Below are 21,038 nucleotides of genomic sequence, written 5' to 3' on the forward strand. Positions count from 1 at the left end.
CACTTAATATGGCATGAGTTGAGTGGCCCTCATTGGCTGCACGTCACCTCTCACGTTTGCATATTTTCATATGTAAAGCCATCCTAGGCCATCTCCCTCAATATTTATGTGGTTATATCTCAAGAACCCAGAGTACTTACTCCCTACGTTCTAATGATTGTTATATGCTTAATCTTCCCAAAGTTCGCACCGATTTCAGTAAGCACTCCTTATTATTGTATGTATGTATTTTTCAGCCACTGCTTGGAACTCCCTGCAGAGCGCTCTGAAACTGAAAGAATTCATTTCTCTTGGAAAATTCAGAAAAAGGGAATTAGAATCAGCCTCTTATCGGTTCTACTCTTGTTTTGTATGACATTTTATTATTCAACCCTACTGATCCAACTAGATTGTCATTTTTCTATACTTTTGTTGTTTGATTTGGTGTTTTATGGTGTAATTGTAAATTGTCTGTTTTAAGTTTGGAAACTAATGCTTTAGGCTGCTGTCTTGGCCAGGCTTCCCTTGACAAAGAAATCATTGTGTCTAAATGGGACTGACCTGGTTAAATAAAGGCTAAAAAAAAAAGAGATGCTGGTTACAAAATGCCCAGTGACGTTAAATAATAATTGGCTATATACTGTAATATTGTAATGCTAAAATTGAGTATGTTTTTTTTTTTTTTTCGTCCTCCATGTTTTAGAGAGTGTCAGGCATTTGTTGAGAAGTATGAGGGTGCTTTGGGGAAAGGCCGTGGGAGGAAACTCTATGCCTACAAGGTTATGATGAGGAAGGTGAGAGTTTTACACACCTATGAGTGCAAATGAACTTACTAACACTGATCTACTGAAATGCTGAAAATGTCCTAAATGGCAAAACAGACAGGCTTTGTAGTACAGAAGAAATAAAACAGGAATACAGGAATTATACAGAGACAACATTACAGAAAGTAATATTGGACTACAGAAGAATATAATAGAGTAACGAAGGATAATGCAGACAGTGCAGTCTGTGGAATACCAGAAATATTGCAGAAGTACAGACATATATTTCAGAAAGTATTTGGAGCACAGAAAAATATTGCAGAAATACTTTGAAAGATCAGAACATATTTTTGAACAATATGATGCTCACAGACCAAAGACCCCCAAGAAATGTCTAGAGAACAAGTTCATCAGGATCATGTTCTGGTGGGCTTAGACTGTCTGGTCTTTTTTTTTTTTTTAATAATAATATAATACATTTTTATTTGAAAGCGCCTTTCAAGAGACCCAAGGACCCTGTACAATAAAATAATAAAAATAAAAAAGTTAAAAAAGTAAATAAAAGGTAAATGCACATACAAACATAAAATAACCATAGAGACATATACATAGTATCATCCATATGCTAGTTTAAAAAGATGAGTTTTGAGTCTGGTTTTAAAAACATCTACAGATGAACAAGCTCGCAGTTCATCAGGAAGACTATTCCACAGCTTTGGACCCGCAACACAAAATGCTCTATTTCCAATGGTGCTTAGCTTAAAATGCAGGACCTCAAGCAAATGGAGGCTTGAGGACCAAAAAGTATGCACGGGAGAGTATGGTTGAAGTAAACTACCTAGATAAGAAGGGGCAAGTTCATGCAAGGATTTAAACACCAACACAAGGAATTTGGACTGTATACGAAACTTCACTGGAAGCCAATGAAGACGACTTAGGACTGAAGTAATATGCTCCCAAGATCTTGTATGGGTCAGCACCCTAGCAGCAGAATTCTACACATACTGCAACCTGCTCAAAGCCCGAACAGGGAGGCCACACAACAGAGCATTGCAGTAGTCGAGTCTGGAAGTTACAAATGCATGGACTATGGTCTCGGCAGCAGTGAAAGAGAGAAAAGGGCGAATCCTAGAAATATTTTTAAGATGGTAGAAGGCTGTCCTACATGTGTTGTTAATATGTGATTCAAATGATAATGTAGAATCAAAAGTTACTCCAAGATTTCTCACTAGTGTTGAGGTAGAGACAACAAAACCAGGGATACAAACAGTAGTGTCACTAAGCCTCCTGACTGTTGCAGGAGAAGCAATTATGATGGCTTCAGATTTTTTATTATTTAAGCTCAGGAAGTTCTCGATCATCCAAGCCCTCACATTGGTTAAGCATTTCAGCAAGGCACTAGGTGGCAAGCTGAGAGAAGGTTTTGTACAAATATATATCTGGACATCATAAGCAAAACAGTGAAACTGCAGCCCATGATGTCTAATGATGTCACCAAGAGGAAGGATGTACAAAATAAAAAGCAGGGGCCCAAGAACAGAGCCCTGGGGGACACCATGTGACAAGGAGCATGTGTCAGATCGAAAACTTCCCATTGAAGCAAACTACTGCCTACCAGAAAGATACGATTGAAACCAAGCTAATGCAGTACCAGTTACACCAACCATGTTTTTGAGCCGAGTAAGTTAAAGGCTATGACACACTGTATCAAATGCTGCAGTAAGGTCCAATAGTACAAGAAGACTCAGCAGTCCTTGATCAGCTGACATCAGCAAGTCATTGACAACCCTAACAAGAGCAGTTTCAGTGCTGTGATTCCAGTGCTGTGATTCCTCCTAAAACCTGATTGGAAGACCTCAAACAGATCACATGATTGAATATGTTCTGTTAACTGAGCAGCTACTTGCTCCAACAGTTTAGCAAGTAAAGGAAGATTAGAGATGGGCCTATAATTTGCTATAATTTGATCTAAGCCAGGCTTCTTGAGAACAGTGAAGCATTGATAATTTTGGTAATAAAAGAACAGATAAATGGAGAACAGGCTTTCACCTGCTGTGTAGAAAAAGGGTCTAATTGACATGAAGTTGCCCTTGAGAAATTAATAATCTGTGAAACAAGATTGATGTTGACTGTTGATTTACAGTATTGAAGGTGGAAAAATAGTCGCTGCTGAACTGAGGAGATAGTTGTGGAATGTTTAGCCTGGTTGCAGAGGGCTGGAACTGAGAGTAAATTGTAAGTATTTTAGGATTGAAAAACTCCATGAACCGAGAGCAGAGTTCAGCTGAAGGAACCATAGAGAAATTTTTCACAGGGCTCAATAGCTTATTAACAGTAGAATAGAGAGCTCTAGGGTTACTGTGGGCACCATGAATAACATCAGAATAATAGAGTGTTTTAGCTTCCTGTAGATTGTTATAAAACAAGACATGATCACTGTAAGCAAGGGCAGGCACAGTCAGGCCAGTTCTGTTTGAGAGCCGTGCAAGCTGACGACCAGCAGCTTTCAGCTTGCGCAGCTCAGCATTGTACCAGGGAGCAGGCTGAGAAAATGTAACCAAGCGTGTTCCTAGAGGTGCCAGGTGGTTTAAAATATGTGACAATGTTTCGTCATAGTGGGTCACTAGCAAATCAGGATCTAAGCAATCAGGTACCGGGCTCTGACTGAGCATCTCCATAACAGCAGGAGGACTGATATTTTTAACGCTCCGGAATGTAAACTGGCGTGATTGATGTTGCCCTCGCTGTTGACATGATAGTGGAAAGTCAAAGAACACAGCTTTATGGTCAGATACACACAGATCAATGCCTCTCACATTAAACGGGGTTTTACCCATAGTGCAAAGAATGTCTAAGGTGTGGCTCTTGTTATGTGTAAGAAAATCAACGTGCTGAGAAATATCAAAGCTCTGTAAAACATTAAGAAATTCTTTAGCAAACAAACAGTTACCAGAATTGATATGAATATTAAAGTCACCAAGCAGTAACAAATACAGAATACACAGGAATAAGTGTGGAGATTAGCTCAGAAAACTCTGCCATAAAAACCGGTGAGGTTTTTGGGGGACGATAGATAAGCAGAACCAATACAGGTTTAACAGCAGAGACCAACAGCGCCAAACACTCAAACGATGCCATATTTGGGATTAAAACTGTTTTAACTTTGAGGCCAGGGCTGTACACCACTGCAAGTCCTCCTCCTCGTCCAGTTAAACGAGGTTTATCCATGTATTGATAATGTGGAGGCAGTCTGATTGAGCGCGAAAAACTCATTGAGCGCGAAAAACTCATTGGGTCGCTGCCAGGTTTCCGTGAGACAGAGCAGGTCAATGTCATGTTCCTGGATAGTATCTGCGACAAACGTTGCCTTATTATTTAAGGAACGAACATTAAACAGAGCACATTTAAGATTATGATCAGTGCTCGGAGCGTGTAGAGATGTTGTAGACACCTAACACAGGTTCCGGTTATTTGCGTGATCAGTTGAGCCTGTCGTCGCCTGGGAAGATTTATGGCGACATGTTGACCACAGCGAGGGAATATTGTTGGGGTGCTGATAGTAGTTATAAGTCCGACCAAGACCCCGATGACAATATTTAGGTCAACGCAAAATACCAAGGTGACGATGGATCAATAGAGGACCAGGAGTTTTACACTGTGCATTTCGGAGCGTAAAAAGTTCACCAAAAGAGTACCTTATCCTCCTTGTCGTCATGATAAGGCCACAATGGAAGTTGCAGTCATAACAGCCCAGTAGAAGCCAGAGAAATAAACCCGAAATAATCCATATAGCACGGGCAACACAGGTGCTCTCGCAGCAGATGTTAAGCACAGTTACGGACGCTAAACTCTAAGAGAGCTCAGAGCCACAAGGAGAAATCCACAAGGCTCATATTACAGTAAATCCAGTAAAAAGTTCAATACAGTGTGTTGGGTTCCGCAGCACTTTTGCACACAGCGGGCAGAAAAACCGAATACAAACTTTAAAACTAATAAAAACTTTATCACCGGGGGAGAAGCGGCAGCCAAACGCGCCAGTGTATCTCTCGCAACCCGGAAGCACATTTTTGCAAGAATGTGCATATATATTTGAGCACAAGTACAATTAATCATAAAGAATATGTTGTTTATAAGAAATATTGCTCTGCTGAAACTAATAGTAATACTAATTAGTTAAACTAATTAGTTACTATTAACCTTTCAGAAAAGAGGCCAAATGCTATATTTACTCAATCATTAGATAGGTTTAACTTGCCAATAGGAATTTACAACATGTCTACCACACATTTTGGTTTAATTAAACAAATAAAATAAAATAAAATAAAATAAAATATATAAATATATATTTTAGGGCATTTTATTCACAAACAAAACAAACAAAACTAAAAATAAATAGATAAAAAAACAACTAACTAGACTGTTACAAGTTTTTCAGGTTAGAGTAAATGTTTTGAAAAAACAGAAAAAGGTGCAAAAAAATTAAAAATAAAAATAATAGTAATAATACATTGAAAATGTTAGTAATAAACTCAAGAAAAGTAAAATTACTAACTCCTTATTATTCTTGGAGACACTGAAATCTTGCATAAAATTAAATAATAATTCCATTTTCCATTATCTGGATGCAAACCCTTTGATGAAAACAAAAAAGTAAATTCAAAGAGTATTTTTTTTAAGTGTAGGAATAATACATGAAGAAATATAATTTAGTATTATAATGAGTGAGATATAATAGTTTTTGTTGTGGATATTCTTTTTATTATAAATTCATTCTTGAAATTAGGAATTTATTCTGGATATATATTTTCAGAAATTCATACTAGATATTAATACTAATAGCTATTTACTAAAGATATTAAATTACTTTTCTGTTTATTCTAAATATTAAGTTTATTAGGAATTCATTAGGTGTTAAGTTTCTTTCTGGACCATAAAGTTACTTGGGGAAATATACTTCAGTTTTATGTGGGTCATTTTATATTCCATTTTTAGCATGATTTATTTAGTATAAATATTTCTAGAAGTGAATGTTCTTAAAATAGAGACGGAATGTTTCAAATTCTGTGCTCCTGTGTGCTTCAGAAATGGATGAAGTTTCAGAGAGATTTTGAGAATTTCAAGACGGCCTGCATACCATGGGAGATGAAGATTAAGGAAATTGAAAGTATGTGAAAGATTTTTCATTCCTTTTTTAACTCTGATTAGCAGGCAGCATACTATCCAGAAGGGGCTCATATTATATATATATATATATATATATATATATATATATATATATATATATATATATATATAATTTATTATTATCTTTATTGTTATTACTGCTCCCAAACACATACAGAATCATAAAACATAAATAACAGAGTAAATTTAAAACAAAAGGTACAGTACAGATACATAAACATGGACTAGGGTACAGAGATGTGATGAGGAAATGGCGAGAGAAATGTGGGAGGCAGATTAAGTTTGGTTTGGGTTATATGTAAGTGAGAACAGGTAAGTTTTAATTATAGAGATAAGTGGATTGTCTACATGAAGGTGGGTGAGAATTTTAAAGATATGGGGTAATTCTGGAGAAAGCTCAGTTAAGCCTGAAGGTTAGATAAGGAGACAGCTAGAAGACCTGCCGAAGAGAACCTGACATTAAGACTGGGCTTATAACACAAAAGGAGATCAGACAGGTAAGAAGGAGTGAGGGTGCTGAGGGCCTTGAATGTGAGCTATGGAATTTCAGTACATTTTTGCAGGTTGAATACTCAATGTTTTAATGCATTTTTCTCTCTGTGAAATATTCAGGTCATTTTGGATCATCAGTGGCCTCCTACTTCTTGTTTCTCCGATGGATGTATGGCATTAACATGATTCTCTTTGGCCTAACCTTTGGTCTCGTCATGGTTCCAGAGGTGAGAAGTTTCAAGGTCAAGCGAATTCAAATTCAAGTGAAATACTGCTTTAACATGTGTCGCTGTGGCAGCCAAACCTAACAGGCATGTGGGCCATCACAAATGATTCTGAACTGAAATGTCTTGGGCCTGGGAAGTTGTCATCACTGCCCTATATCCCAAAAGCCATACCAGGCAGTTAGAAACTCACTTACTGCACTTATTCATCACTTCTGAAGAATATCTTTATATTTGATCTGAATATTCTTTGAGAAAGAAATGTAGTAAAATGTAGAATGTATGCAGTAAAATGGTGAACATGTAGCATGCTAAAGCAGCTCAAACAGAAGGAGATAGCTGATGAGATAAATGGCTAACATTTAGCATTTTATACTAACTTGACCCAGCAGTTGCATCACTGCTTCTGAAACGACAGTCAACTGCACTGCCCATTGTGGTCAAAGCCAGTGTTGCATGGTAATTTTTAGCCAATATGCTCCTCAGCCAGCATAAATGTGTTAAGTCTCTGATTGACAGATATTCATACACTGCCCAAACATCAGCTAAGACAAGCAAAAGGTGGCACTATATGCCATGAAATACCAACATTATTATCCCTAATGAAATCGTTTTGAGCCTGGAAACAATGACCAGAGAAAACTACCCAGAATTAGCCACTACAAGGATAGATAAGAAGCAAGAGAACTAATCAGTAACACACAATAACAAACTAAAATAACATGGCTCTCTCTTTGCAGGCATTAATGGGACGGCCATATGGGAGCATTCCCAGAAAAACTGTCCCCAGAGAAGAACAGGCCAGTGCCATGGACTTTGCTGTCCTATGGGACTTTGGGGTGAGATACTAGGTACTTCTAGTATTTGGAGAAAAATAAAAAAAACGTACTCATGTTCAGTACAATGCTAAAGCATCCAATTGTTTTGCTAACAGTTGTGTTTTTAATCAGTGAATAGCAACATTCAGAGGAAAGGGCATATTATATTCCTTAGCATTAGTGTCTATTTAGAAGTAATTTCTCTTTTGCAGGGTTATGCCAAGTATTCTGTCCTTTTCTATGGCTACTACAACAACCAGCGTGCCATCGGCTGGCTCAAGTTCCGCATGCCCCTGTCCTACTTCTTGGTTGGGGTGGGCACAGTCGCCTACAGTTACATGGTAGTCATTAGAACGTGAGTTCCTTTTTAGAACCTCTTATTTATAAATAAACACAATACAAAACTTCAAAACCTACCATTATGTGCACAGTATTTGGGGATATATTTTTTTAAGTTTCTACAAGTGCGCTATCCAAATAAATTGTTAATAATATTTGACATGCACTAATACTACTAGCTTGAGGATGCGGAAATTCTAAGCAAACAAGAGTGCAAAAACTAAAACTGAAAATATTGTTAGGAAAACTGACAGGCGGCATCATCATTGGATGTGTCTGCAATTAGAAATGTGAGAATCAGGAAATGCAACCAAGTTCTAGGAATGAACTGAACTTGTGAAAATACATCTGTGCAAAGCGAAAACCTGAAACCTTGAAAAATGGAAGCTCTGCTAAAAGCAAGAGTGGACATAGTAAATACTGAAAAATAGTGTTCTTTTCTATGAATATAAAGGCTGTTTTGACAATTAAATGATGGTCTCTTTTTGCAGAATACTGTAGTTTGTCTTGGTTATAGTAGCAGACTGGACAAGCTAAACTCTAGTTTGCAAGAGGGTTTCTTTCCTGGGTCAAGAGGGTAACTTTCCGGAATCACGTTTGGACCTTTCTGCCTTAGACATGTTTAAACATGATGTGTTAAATCATTATTTTAAATTATTACTTAAAATCCATATCACTCAGGAAATTTATGAATCATTTTGGGCAGTTCTTCATTCTAAAACCTGAAGATCTGTACTGATTGATCTGTATTGAGTCCCACTTTTACACTTCACATATATTCTATACAGTATGGCACGCAATGCCAAAGAAGATGGTGGAGGTGATGACACCAGCTTTAATTTCAGCTGGAAAATATTCACCAGTTGGGATTATCTGATTGGAAACCCAGAGACAGCTGACAACAAGTTTGCCTCCATCACCACAAGCTTCAAGGTATGTTTAATGTACTCGAGATCTACCAGTGTGCAAAGCACCCACTTGTAATTGGGGTGGGGGGTCCCAATGTCCTATTAGTATTGCAAAATATAAATTTAGATCGATACCGCATACTCAGAGCATAACATAACTAGATAAAATGTATCATACACCAAGTTTCACACAAAAACAATGCCACCACCTTGTCATTACATATGAGAACCACAGTCCATAAGGCAGACACTATATATTTGTAGCTCTGTATTCCCATATTTTAGTGAGGAGCTAAAGCAGAAGAAAAGTGTTTTGAGGCTCAATGTGAAAATAACTTTGATTGTCAGAAGCAAAAATACAGTCAGCTTCTAGGAACTTGTCTCTGCAAGACAACACAATCTGCAGCATACTTTGCAGAAGAGCACAGCCAGGTATACCTAGTCAGTCCTGTGGTTTGAACCAGTTTTCCACTTGATAACTCACCTCTTCTACTACATCAGCTTTAGGGCTGATGTTCAAATCACCTGGGAGGAACACTCCTACTCTTTTGCACACAATGTGCTTTGTCTTCATTTCAAACATCTTTTTTTGTCATCAGGAGGCCATTGTTGAGGAGCAGGAAAGCAGAAAAGATGACAACATCCACTTGACACGATTTCTCCGTGTTTTGGCCAACTTCCTGGTCCTGTGCTGCCTGGCTGGAAGTGGGTATCTAATCTACTTTGTGGTCCGCCGCTCTCAGAAGTTTGCTCTAGAGGGTCTGGACAACTATGGCTGGTGGGAGAGAAACGAAGTAAAGAAAGGTCCTCCGTTACCAAGACAGTGTCCATAGCAGCTGCAGACACTGAAACAGATCTGGAGATCTAATTCCAAACCTGTGCGTTCCAGGTGAATATGGTGATGTCTCTGCTGGGGATGTTTTGTCCAATGCTGTTTGATGTAATCAGCACTCTGGAGAATTATCATCCTCGCATCGCCCTGCAGTGGCAGCTGGGTCGCATCTTCGCTCTCTTTCTGGGAAACCTTTACACCTTCATCATAGCCCTCATGGACCAGATTAACCTTAAGGTGAGTACTCACTTAAATATCAAGCCTCTAAACTAGGCCTAAGTGAGGCAAACAAATTTAAAAAATTAATTCAAATAAATGTTGAATATGAATGTGCATTTGTTTAACACAATAAACTAAAATTTACTTTTCCATATTATCTGTCTTTTCCATAATATCCAAAGTAAAATCACACAGCTCTGCTCTCTGGTCTACAGTGGTACAGGGAAACAAATTGGTGTTTTAGTTGAAACCCCAGTGTCTTTGTGGCCCACAGTTACATGATCACTGTTTTTCTGAGCAAGGCTCCCTTCCAGTATCAGTGGCTTGCAGTACTCATGTTTTCATGTTTTGATATTTCCAAATAATCTACAGTAATGCAAGACCTTCATTAATTCATTTTCTGTAACCGCTTTATCCTGTTAAGGGTCATGGTGGGTCCATAGCACAAAGCAGGAACCCATCCTGGTTTGAATCCTGTGTGTTTGAACCCAGAACCCTGGAGCTGACACTAACTGTTGCGCTACTCTGTCACCCATAATTCCAGACAGTCTGGCTTTTTGTTTGTTTGTTGGTTTAACAGAGGGCAGAAGAGGAGGTAGTGAAGTTTAACATGACCATATGGCAGGCCAGCCTCTTTAATGGAACCCTACCAGAGAACTCTACAGCTCCTCCTGTCACAGTGGACCCTGCAGACGTGCCCAGGGGCCCTTGCTGGGAGAGTATGGTGGGACAGGTACTTATGTTACTAAGCTTTATTATTTTTTTAGTACAGCAGTTCAGCCAAAAAATTAAATAAACATGATTTAATAATTATTTCAACTTATCCCATCAAACACCAGATATCACACGAACTTTGTTGTTTGGGCTAAATCTGATTGGTCTATCATGGCCATTATTTAGCCCAAAAATAGACATTGAGATTTCAGTTTGGTCAGTCTGATTTGGTCCAGGGGCGGCACGGTGGCGCAGCAGGTAGGTGTCGCAGTCACACAGCTCCAGGGGCCTGGAGGTTGTGGGTTCGATTCCCGCTCCGGGTGACTGTCTGTGAGGAGTTGGTGTGTTCTCCCCGTGTCCGCGTGGGTTTCCTCCGGGTGCTCCGGTTTCCTCCCACAGTCCAAAAACACACGTTGCAGGTGAATTGGCGACTCGAAAGTGTCCGTAGGTGTGAATGTGTGTGTGTCTGTGTGTGTGTCTGGTTTGCTCTGTGAAGGACTGGCGTCACCTCCAGGGTGTATTCCTGCCTTGCGCCCGATGATTCCAGGTAGGCTCTGGACCCCCCGCGACCCTAAATTGGATAAGCGGTTACAGATAGTGGATGGATGGATGATTTGGTCCAAATTTAGCCCAGAGGTATTTTTACACACCATTTACCACATTTTCAACCAATATTAGACATAGAGGCCTCTTGCTTAGCCTCTGGTCAATTAAGCTAATATCTGTCAGTTCAAAATTGAGCAAAATGGTACCTAAATCATTACACTCTTCTCTCTGTGTTTTAAACAACCTCACACTGGATTTAAAATTCCAGCCTGGAGCCTGGATCAAACGTCTGGATCTGAACACCTATGATTTCGAGTTTTAACTGTTTACTGTTATTGGTGTAGATTAGTTAGTTCAAGTCAGCTATCAAACCCCAACTGTTGAATAATGACCAGATGTGTTTAACATGTGATCCATCCCAATTCCTTTCACAAAGGAGTTTGTCCGGCTGATAATATCAGACACCATGACCACCTACATTACACTGTTTATTGGAGACTTCCTCAGAGCCGTCCTTGTGCGTTTCCTCAACAACTGCTGGTGCTGGGACCTGGAGTATGGATTTGTGAGTATCTGTTCTTGAGGTATCAGAAGTTTGTGGACACCTGCTGTGACATTTCTTCTACAGTGAAGTTAATAGTTTGTCCCCTTGGCTATAGTAACTTTATACTAGACCTCAGAACTTTGATGTAATGATTTGATGGCAGTCAAATAACATGGTCAGCTACAGATGTTGGATGATTAGTTGTGGATTACAAATGATATAGAATGGTGCTCCATCCATGGATATTCCTCTAACAGACAACTGGCATTGAGGTAGTGACATGTGTATTTGCTCCAGAGCATCCCATTTCATTTCACGTTTTTTTCTATGGAGATTATAGAAGCTGTGCTGTCCACAGCCAGTGGACCTGAAAGTACCAGAATTGACTAAATATCAGGGGGTTCCACAAACCTGTGACTCTACAATGTAAAACCTCTAAACCTCACCCCTGGATCTGCTGTAATGCCAAAAATTGTTTTTTTAGCCATCCTATTCAGAGTTTGACGTGAGTGGGAATGTACTGGGCCTCATATTCAACCAAGGCATGATCTGGTAAGGTTTCATTATTTCTTTGTCACTTTACATTACTCCACTGTATATGTACAAACCCAATGTCCAACTGAATGAATGTAGATTATATTTTTTCCAAATTTGATGCCTAAACAATGTACCGATATGCTACTTCACCTTTTATTTTAATTTGAGAACTGAAAACACAAAATATTAGAAAAAACTGATCCAGATTTAAGCAATTAAACAATGAAACAGTTCAGTTACACAATTGTTCTGGGACTTTATTGTTTTATTTTTCCTTTTGATATTTACTTACGCAGATATCCATAGATTTCATGAAATCCATAGATTGCGAAACATCTAAAATCCCAGCAACACCCATCCATCCATCCATTATCTGTAACCGCTTATCCAATTCAGGGTCGCGGGGGGTCCAGAGCCTACCTGGAATCATCGGGCGCAAGGCGGGAATACACCCTGGAGGGGACGCCAGTCCTTCACAGGGCAACACAGACACACACACATTCACTCACACACTCACACCTACGGACACTTTCGAGTCACCAATCCACCTGCAACGTGTGTTTTTGGACTGTGGGAGGAAACCGGAGCACCCGGAGGAAACCCACGCGGACACGGGGAGAACACATCCCAGCAACAGTGCATTGCTATTAAACTGGTGGGTTATTCACTGATGATTTTTTTGTATCAGTCTCGACACGTCATCACACATAACCAAAAACGCTTTTGCTAGATGCTGATTTTATATGACTGCATGATCATATCACATGTTTAAGAGTATTTTGGGAGAATTTTTAAACAATTCTAGACGGAAATATCAATAGTCCAAAGTTTGCAGGCATCTATTTAAGAAAGACAATGAATTTGATTATGTTAAACATACAAATAAAATACAAATACAAATTGAATTTGCCAATCATTTCAATAATTTTTCTTTTTCATTTCACAAAGGCCATGAAATTAGGTTTGTATAAGTGTATAATATTGTTCTTTCAGGATGGGAGCATTCTATGCCCCGTGTCTGCCAGCTCTGAATGTCCTTCGGCTGCATGTGTCCATGTATCTGCAGTGCTGGGCTGTCATGTGCTGTAATGTGCCTCAGGAGCGTGTCTTCAAAGCCTCTGGCTCCAACAACTTCTACATGGCCATGCTGCTGGTCATCCTGTTCCTGTCCACACTTCCAGCCATCTACACTATTGTCTCCATCCCTCCGTCTTTTGACTGTGGACCATTCAGGTACAGAACAGAGACCAGCTTCCACATCAGTGTTAAGATCATCACAGGTTTACACCCCAGTGATGGCCCCAGCCATCTGTTTCCAAGTGTCCAGGAGAGGAAAATTTAACATAACTAGAAAATGAATATTTGTCAACTAACATAAAGGTGGCTTGACAAGCTGATAGTATTTAAAGATGATGATTACGACTGTAATCAAAAAACACTTTATAAAATTCAGAAGATGTTTCAACACCATTTGCTAGCTCTGCAGTCTGTTTATGTGATGGAAACCAGTCTAATGTAGTTACAACATTCCTATCACAAATCAGTCTCTAGTTTCTCCAGAACTGAACATTCATTCATTATCTGTAACTGCTTACCAGTTCAGGGTCGCAGTGGGTCTGGAGCCTACTCGGAATCATTGGGCACAAGGCAGGAATACACCCTGGAGGGGGCAACACACACACACACACACACACACACGAGTCACTCTTGAGTTTTGGAACCCAGAGGAAACCCACGCAGACACAGGGAGAACACACCAAACTCCTAACAGACAGTCACCCGGAGCGGGACTTGAACCCACAACCTCCAGGTCCCTGGAGCTGTGTGACTTTGACACTACCTGCTGCGCCACCATGACACACCAGAACTGAACGAACCACCCTCAATTACTTTGTTTTCAGCTAAAACATTTAATTACATATTTAAAAACAATTTCAAATTTAAACTAAAAGCAAATATTCTGCTTTAATAGAAGACATTAAACATTATTTTTCATTATATAGTTCTAAGCCTGACTTGAATTCATTCTGTTCTAGTATTAGTTTGGGATTAAAGTTTGGGACAACAGATTAAATGCTAAATTAAAAAGAAGTGGTGGCAGCCCAAAATAATACAGTGAATAGGGCACAGATTAGGACACAGATTTACAGATAAATGTAAATATAAAAAGTCATTGTGCTACGGTTGCAGTGGGAAAACCCGGATGTTTGACGTGATTCAGGAGACTCTGGAGACGGATTTCCCAGCCTGGTTTGGAAAAGTTTTCAGCTATGCCTCCAACCCAGGACTTGTCCTGCCCTTCCTGCTGCTCATGATGTGAGTATCAATCCAGTTTAAAGACACTGTTTTACCAAGAAGAACACATAGATGGCTCAGGAAATGTAATGATGATCCTCCTAAAATTGCTCAGGATAAGTAGAATGAGATTAAAATGAGATTTTGTTTGTTGTTTAAAGCTTCAAAAGAGAGAATTATAAAAGGCATAATTATACTGCTGTCTAGTGGCCTGAGTTGATTAGAAATTCTGTGCTAAACCTACTTTGCACATGGCTGCCCTCATATGGGCTGCCCTATGTAGTACATAAACACACTGGTTTATTTAGTGACTTCAAATATAAACAAATAAATAAATAAATACAGATTTTCATTAAAAAAAAAAAAAACTCTTGTATTTGGTGGTGAAATGGCTGAAAGCTCCTTTATGAAGTTGTCTTGATATTTCAAACCATGAGATAAATAACTGTGATGTGTATATATAAGCCATATTTTCCTTGTCGTTTCAGTCTTGCCATATATTACCTCCATTCCACGTCTAAGACATACAAACAGGCCAATCTGGAACTGAAGAAGAAACTACAGACTGTGAGTTGAAAGGCAAAGCTACATTGAGCATGTCATTACTTAAGTTGTCCAGTAGGGGGAAGCATCACTTTAGTTTGAGCTCAATTTTCAAGTTCAAGTTCAAGTTCAAGAAGTTTATTGTCATTTCAGCAGTATACAGTGTTTACAGTACACAGTGAAATGAAATAGCGTTCCTCCAGGACCAAGGTGCTACATAAAACAATACACAACATTAAAGTGTGACTACTGTAAAGCTAGTGCAACATGAAACAGTGCACACGCATTAAAGTGCAAAGGACATAGAACACAAAACAATACACAACATTAAAGTGCAACTAGTACAAATCTAGTGCAACATAAAACAGTGCACACACATTAAAGTGCAAAAGATATGGCTAAGAAAAATACAAAACAATGTCCCTACAGTACAATACAATACAATGTAATACAAGACAAGGCAAAAACCATAAGTACGGAGGGGGTGAGGGAGAGAGACACTGCAATTTAAAGTGTATTTGTGCTGTAAACCGTAACTGGATGTAAACATGATGTAAACCGGATATGTGAAAACAGTACACTCATTTACAGTCCAACAGACCAGTGTTTGTGTGAAGTGTGTGTGTGTGTGTGTGTGTGTGCTTCTTTCAGTCCAGTCTTAGTCTCTAGGTGTTTAGGAGTCTGATAGCATGTGGAAAGAAGCTGTTACGGAGTCTGGATGTGAGGGCTCGAATGCTTCGATACCTTTTTCCAGACGGCAGTAGGTTGAAGAGTGTGTGTGAAGGGTGTGTTTGATCTCCCACAATGCTGAGTGCTTTGCGGGTGCAGCGAGTGGTGTAGATGTCTGTGATGGAGGGAAGAGACACACCGATAATCTTCTCAGCTGTCCTCACGATCCGCTGGAGGGACTTGCGATCTGCCCCAGTGCAGTTTCCAAACCAGACAGAGATGCAGCTGGTCATGATGCTCATGATGCTCATGAGATACAAAGTACATTTTGAGAGTTGGGCTTTTACTGATATCACGTAAAATCAGGATCACGTTAATCAAAATAGCTGAAAAAGAGTATAGGGAATCTAAAAATAAATAACTGTCATTGATACACACGAGACATTGCTGTTAACTACGCTGTCTTTTTGTATGAACAGCAAAACGAGGAGAATAAGAAGAAGAATAAACTGGCAGCTCAGAAAGCAGCTGATGATCTGGAGCAGGCAAAGAAAATAGCTGCCGCTGTGCAGCTGGAAAAACAAATCAATAACAATTCATCAGGGAAAGGTGATTTTGAGTGTGCAACCTTTTTTTTTTAAGCATTTGCTCTCTTACTTTTAATATACGAAATAGCCTAAGTTATCCTTCCAGTATAACATTAAAATCAAATCAAATGTATTTGTATAGCGCTTTTTACAACTGATGTTTTCACAAAGCATCTTCACAGAATTCCAGTAAAGACAGAAGTTTTAACATGAACTGTAAAAATGTAAAGAATGTAAAGATGTAAAAATCCTCAGGACATCAAGCCAAGGGAAAAACTCCCTCTGAGCTGAGGAAGAAACCTTGGGAGGAACCAAGTTTCACAAGGGGGGACCCATCCTCCTCAGGTCAATCTACCTACAAATTATTGACAAAAATAAAAGGACCCTATACATCACATAGGTCTGCTGTTATGCTCACGTGTACTGATACAATCATAGAATATGTATATAATGATGATGGTTATATTATTAATATTACTCTTATTAATAGTATTAGTCAAATTAAATAGTTAGGAATCCATGAAAATTTCAATGTAGGGTCGGCAGCTAGTCCAAGGCTAGAGCATGGGCAGTTGGTCTGAAGTGGGGAGCAGGAGCTCGACAGCCATCCAGTCAGCGTCCAGCGGGACAGGCGGGCTGTCGTCCACAAAAAGGTAGACGCATGGAATTAGTTTTGATTTGTTTGGGTGTATGTAAAACAGAGAATGTGTACATTACCAGAGAGATCCAGCAGATCTGACTATAACAGCTCTAACTAAAAAGAGAGAACCAGAAGGACACACAGACAACGGAGCATCATTTGCATTTCTCTGCTATATCAGAATGACCTATAATTCCAAACTTCCTTACGTTTTACATCTAATCTGTTTTTGATTGACTCTCCCTAGAGAAAGACAGCAGAAACAGCAGACAGAGTGGTAGTCACCTCTCTCCAGCAGTCCAGGATTACCGTGGCAAACGTGTGTCCCACCCTTCCAATAGACCCCCTGGACCCCGAGCCAACCAAATGCCAGGACATTTACAAGGACATCCTGGACACACAGCGCCTAGAAAACAGGACAGATCACAGTCAAGTAGGAACTGACTACATACATCTAATCTTTGTGGAGACTTTACAAGAAAGTTACCATAGAATCACTTTCCTTGATCACTAACAAACTCTGCTGTTGGAGATGCAAGATCTCAGAGGGTTACAGAGAACTGCAATGTTGATGACCAGCCGAGTCAGTGGTTGATGTCTGAGGATTGCTTCATTATTTCTATAGCTATAATGCTAAGTAGTTTAGCAGCATATGTATTCAGGTGTTTTCACAAAGGTCTGTACCAAGTTTAAAGTTTTTTTCATTATTTGATCTGGTAATTTTTGACTACAAATTGTAGTTTAGTTATTGGACTAAAGAACTTTCCATGATATACCTACATACTCGTCATCACCTACATGGGCTGTGTCTCCCCATACTTGACACTGATTTGATACTGGTTTGTATAGGGTCTGACCTCAGTGAATGGTCAGTTCGGCAGGTAGCTGGAAAAAATGAATAGACAGAGCACTACTACCTGCCACGCAAACTGATTGCACTTAATGTTGTATCCGAAACACACTGGACTTTACTTTCTCGACTATTCAGTGCCCTTCTATTGAAGGTGCGTTTTTTAACACCTTATTTAGTGTGTGGTTTCTACACAGTGGGGAAATTGTTTACATTTCAGCTTTTATGACACAAAAACCTGGCAGCAAAGATAACTTTGTCAAATCTCTGTGATGTATACTGCGATTTCTTATACCGTACTAGTCAGTCATAAACATTACAGATGTTCCCTACTTTCCCAGGTAAATGTTGTTTACTGGATGACCACAGCCTGTCTCAACTTCCTGCAATTAGTCCAAAAGTCCAAATCCAAAAATGCACATGAACAAGCCCATGTTTAATCCAGACTGTTAACACCTCTTATGTTCAGACCAAATTTTGGACTTTTGGTCTAGACATTGGTCCTAGGCACATTTACATCTGCTATTTTGGTTTAGGGGAGCGGCTTTGGAAGAAAAGCTGAATGTTGGTGGTGGAACTGTTTTGGTTGTATTTTCAACTGGCTTAGATGCTCTTTCCTACAAAACCACCTACTCAAGCTTTAAGTGAATGACTTATTGTCAGTGCTAGTTCAGTAACAATTTTGTTATTACTTTTTTAGTTATTTTAGTCACTTTTTAGTTATATTAGTAATTGAGATTTTCCTGAATAAAATAACACCACTCAAAGTTTCTCTCTTATTTTTTATTGGATTGCACTTTCTTTCATTCAAAAGATCATCTTGTTGAACTCATCTCAAACAAGCTTGGTGATACGAGTATATATTGACTGATTGATTGATTCGCTATCATTATTTATACAGCCATTCCATTCAACACTCAATCAACTCACACTGAGGAGAAGCAGCAGTCAAACGTGCATAGCATCCTCTCAACCAGTAACAATCATTCACCTGGAGGACTGCCCCAGACAGAGTGGCAATCCATATCTGGGCAAACACACATACAGACATTCATTCACATACACACTATTTCACTCACACCAGGACAGGTTTTGATCCAGTCCTTTAACCCACCTTTGGAAATCACCACAAATACATTAAGGATTCCAGCCAAAATATTCCAATGTGTATCCAACAGTGGCGAAGAACCACTTTCGCAAATGCAGCTTACTCAAGTATCTACTTAATTAATAATAATGTGGGCATCTAACCTACAGATAACACTGCCTTTCTCACTCTGACAGACATAATATTACAGGTACTCCTCTAACTGTACAGTATCCACTGGACAAATCCCAACCATAAGAACACAGAACCTAGTACACAGACACATTATTAAAATGAACACGCTTGGATTTGATGGACGTGTCAGTTTTGGTACGGTGCCATGTAGAATCACTAGTCATTATTATTATTATTATTATTATGGTAAATACAAATGCATGATTATTTCCCCTCTGATAAATGGCAATCCTATATCCCTTTTGTCCTATTAATGCTTTTCTGACATGAACCATGAGGTCAAGGGTTTGATTTCCGCTGATGATGCATTTCCATTGCCATTGTGGCCTTCAGTAAAAGCATTTAACCTCTGTGTGTTTGATATCAGTGAGATGCTTTGGAAAAACGACTTAACACTAATTCTAGGGCCACAGCAACCTTACTGTTTAGCTGTAGGAACTCAACAGGAATTTTGGTGGCTGCAGGTAGGAAGAGTGTGTGAAGCTCTAATGGATTGGCATAGGATATTTTACATCTTGTCTTGTGTATGGTTATAATTGCTACACAACTATTACTTTACTATTACTACTACTACAACTATTAATAATGATAATAATAATAGGACTCTGAAACCATTCGCAGGCTGTTAGGTTTTTTGGCATGTCTATCTCATGACTTGGGTATTCCATTGCTTTTTAAACTCTAAACTGACCAGACTCTTATGTTGGTGAAAAGGAATGACTGCTCAAGTTACACAGCGTCTTAAAACTGAGGAAAAAAGGACAAACAAACATGTAAATAACATATTGATAGAACACCAAGGTCTTCTGTATGCGTTTAATCATAGAAATCTATGTCACGCCTTTACCCTGTGTTGTATTGTTGTATGTTTGTTTCCTCACCGTGTGCTCAGTTAACACATGGCTCTGTTTGTTTTGTTCTTGTCTCTGCCCTAGCTCTGCCTTAGTCCCAACTCCATCTCTGCCCTCTCATTAGTGTTTCCAAGTATTCCTCGTTTGTCCTGTGTATTTATACCCCTTTCTTTGCAGTGCTCCCTTCTCTGGTCTTGTATGTAGATATTTGTTTCTGCTTCTTACTCATGTCGACACCGTTTCACGGCTGTTCCCTGTCTGTTCCTGTCCTAGTTTGTTTCTGTTAGCTCTGTTCAGTTTATTCTAGTTTGTGTTTTTGCCTCCTTGCCTGTTTGTTCTTTCTGTTGGTTTTGTTAATAAATCATTCCTTGGGTGAACATCCGCCTCTCCATCCTTCCCTGCCCAGCCGTGACATCTATTTCTCTTCTTTTATTTATTTGCAATTATGTAATAATTTACATAATCTTTTAAAGTGTAATTATACAATTACACTGACATATGATATTATAATAAGTTAACACATTCTCTATCAACAGAGTCCAAAGTGTTTCATGTAAATGCAATCTTAATAATATGATTGTGTGCAAAATAATAACTGTTCCTCTAATCATAATAATTAGTCAATTAATCTTCTCAACTTACAAACACATGCAGTATATCAAAATATTTTGCCTTAAAATGAGTCAATTCAAATGTATCCACTGTGGACACAGATATTCAATTGTGCACACATACAGCATTTATATAATCTCTACATAAAAGTATGAATTCATAAAACATACTTGAATCAGCACATGAGCTTGAGGTTGCGCATGCTTAGTTGGCAGGAGGAATTATAAATCCGCCGCAGCGTTGGTCTGTGGAACAATGGAACTGCATTTTCTGGAGTGATGGCACTCCATCCAATACTCTGAATCTCAGAATTATCCAACATCAGTACCTGGCTTCACTAATGCCATCAAATCCACACAACAGTCTTACAACAATTACTGTAAACTCTTCCCTGAAGAATATAGGCTGTTACTACAGAAAACAAAGACAAACTCCTGATCAATACCCTTGATTTCATAAAAAATATTGGATGAGGAGGTGTCCAAAAACATTTGGCTATATAGAGTAAGTCCCTTCAGTTCAGTAGTACAATGTGTGTCAGTCAGTGCTTTATCAAGCCACTCAGATCAGGAAATGAAACGGTCTGTGACAGATTGGGGTCTTGGTTTA

General features: G+C 39.0%; 1 protein-coding gene across 1 annotated transcript in view; it reads left to right on the plus strand.

The window, feature by feature from the left end:
- Positions 1-17,278, plus strand: part of LOC136677862 (transmembrane channel-like protein 1) — a 30,858-nt gene extending 13,580 nt beyond the window's left edge. The window contains exons 5-20 of the mRNA XM_066655534.1: positions 683-773; positions 5,826-5,907; positions 6,540-6,646; positions 7,384-7,482; positions 7,674-7,816; positions 8,589-8,733; positions 9,308-9,502; positions 9,598-9,777; positions 10,340-10,492; positions 11,456-11,584; positions 12,048-12,115; positions 13,094-13,333; positions 14,291-14,416; positions 14,884-14,962; positions 16,087-16,216; positions 17,082-17,278. Coding sequence (XP_066511631.1) covers positions 683-773; positions 5,826-5,907; positions 6,540-6,646; positions 7,384-7,482; positions 7,674-7,816; positions 8,589-8,733; positions 9,308-9,502; positions 9,598-9,777; positions 10,340-10,492; positions 11,456-11,584; positions 12,048-12,115; positions 13,094-13,333; positions 14,291-14,416; positions 14,884-14,962; positions 16,087-16,216; positions 17,082-17,278 — 2,164 coding nt within the window. The remainder of the gene's footprint in view (positions 1-682; positions 774-5,825; positions 5,908-6,539; positions 6,647-7,383; positions 7,483-7,673; positions 7,817-8,588; positions 8,734-9,307; positions 9,503-9,597; positions 9,778-10,339; positions 10,493-11,455; positions 11,585-12,047; positions 12,116-13,093; positions 13,334-14,290; positions 14,417-14,883; positions 14,963-16,086; positions 16,217-17,081) is intronic.
- Positions 17,279-21,038: the final 3,760 nt, after the last annotated feature.

Source organism: Hoplias malabaricus, chromosome Y (genome assembly GCF_029633855.1).
Source record: "Hoplias malabaricus isolate fHopMal1 chromosome Y, fHopMal1.hap1, whole genome shotgun sequence".
NCBI lineage: Eukaryota > Metazoa > Chordata > Actinopteri > Characiformes > Erythrinidae > Hoplias > Hoplias malabaricus.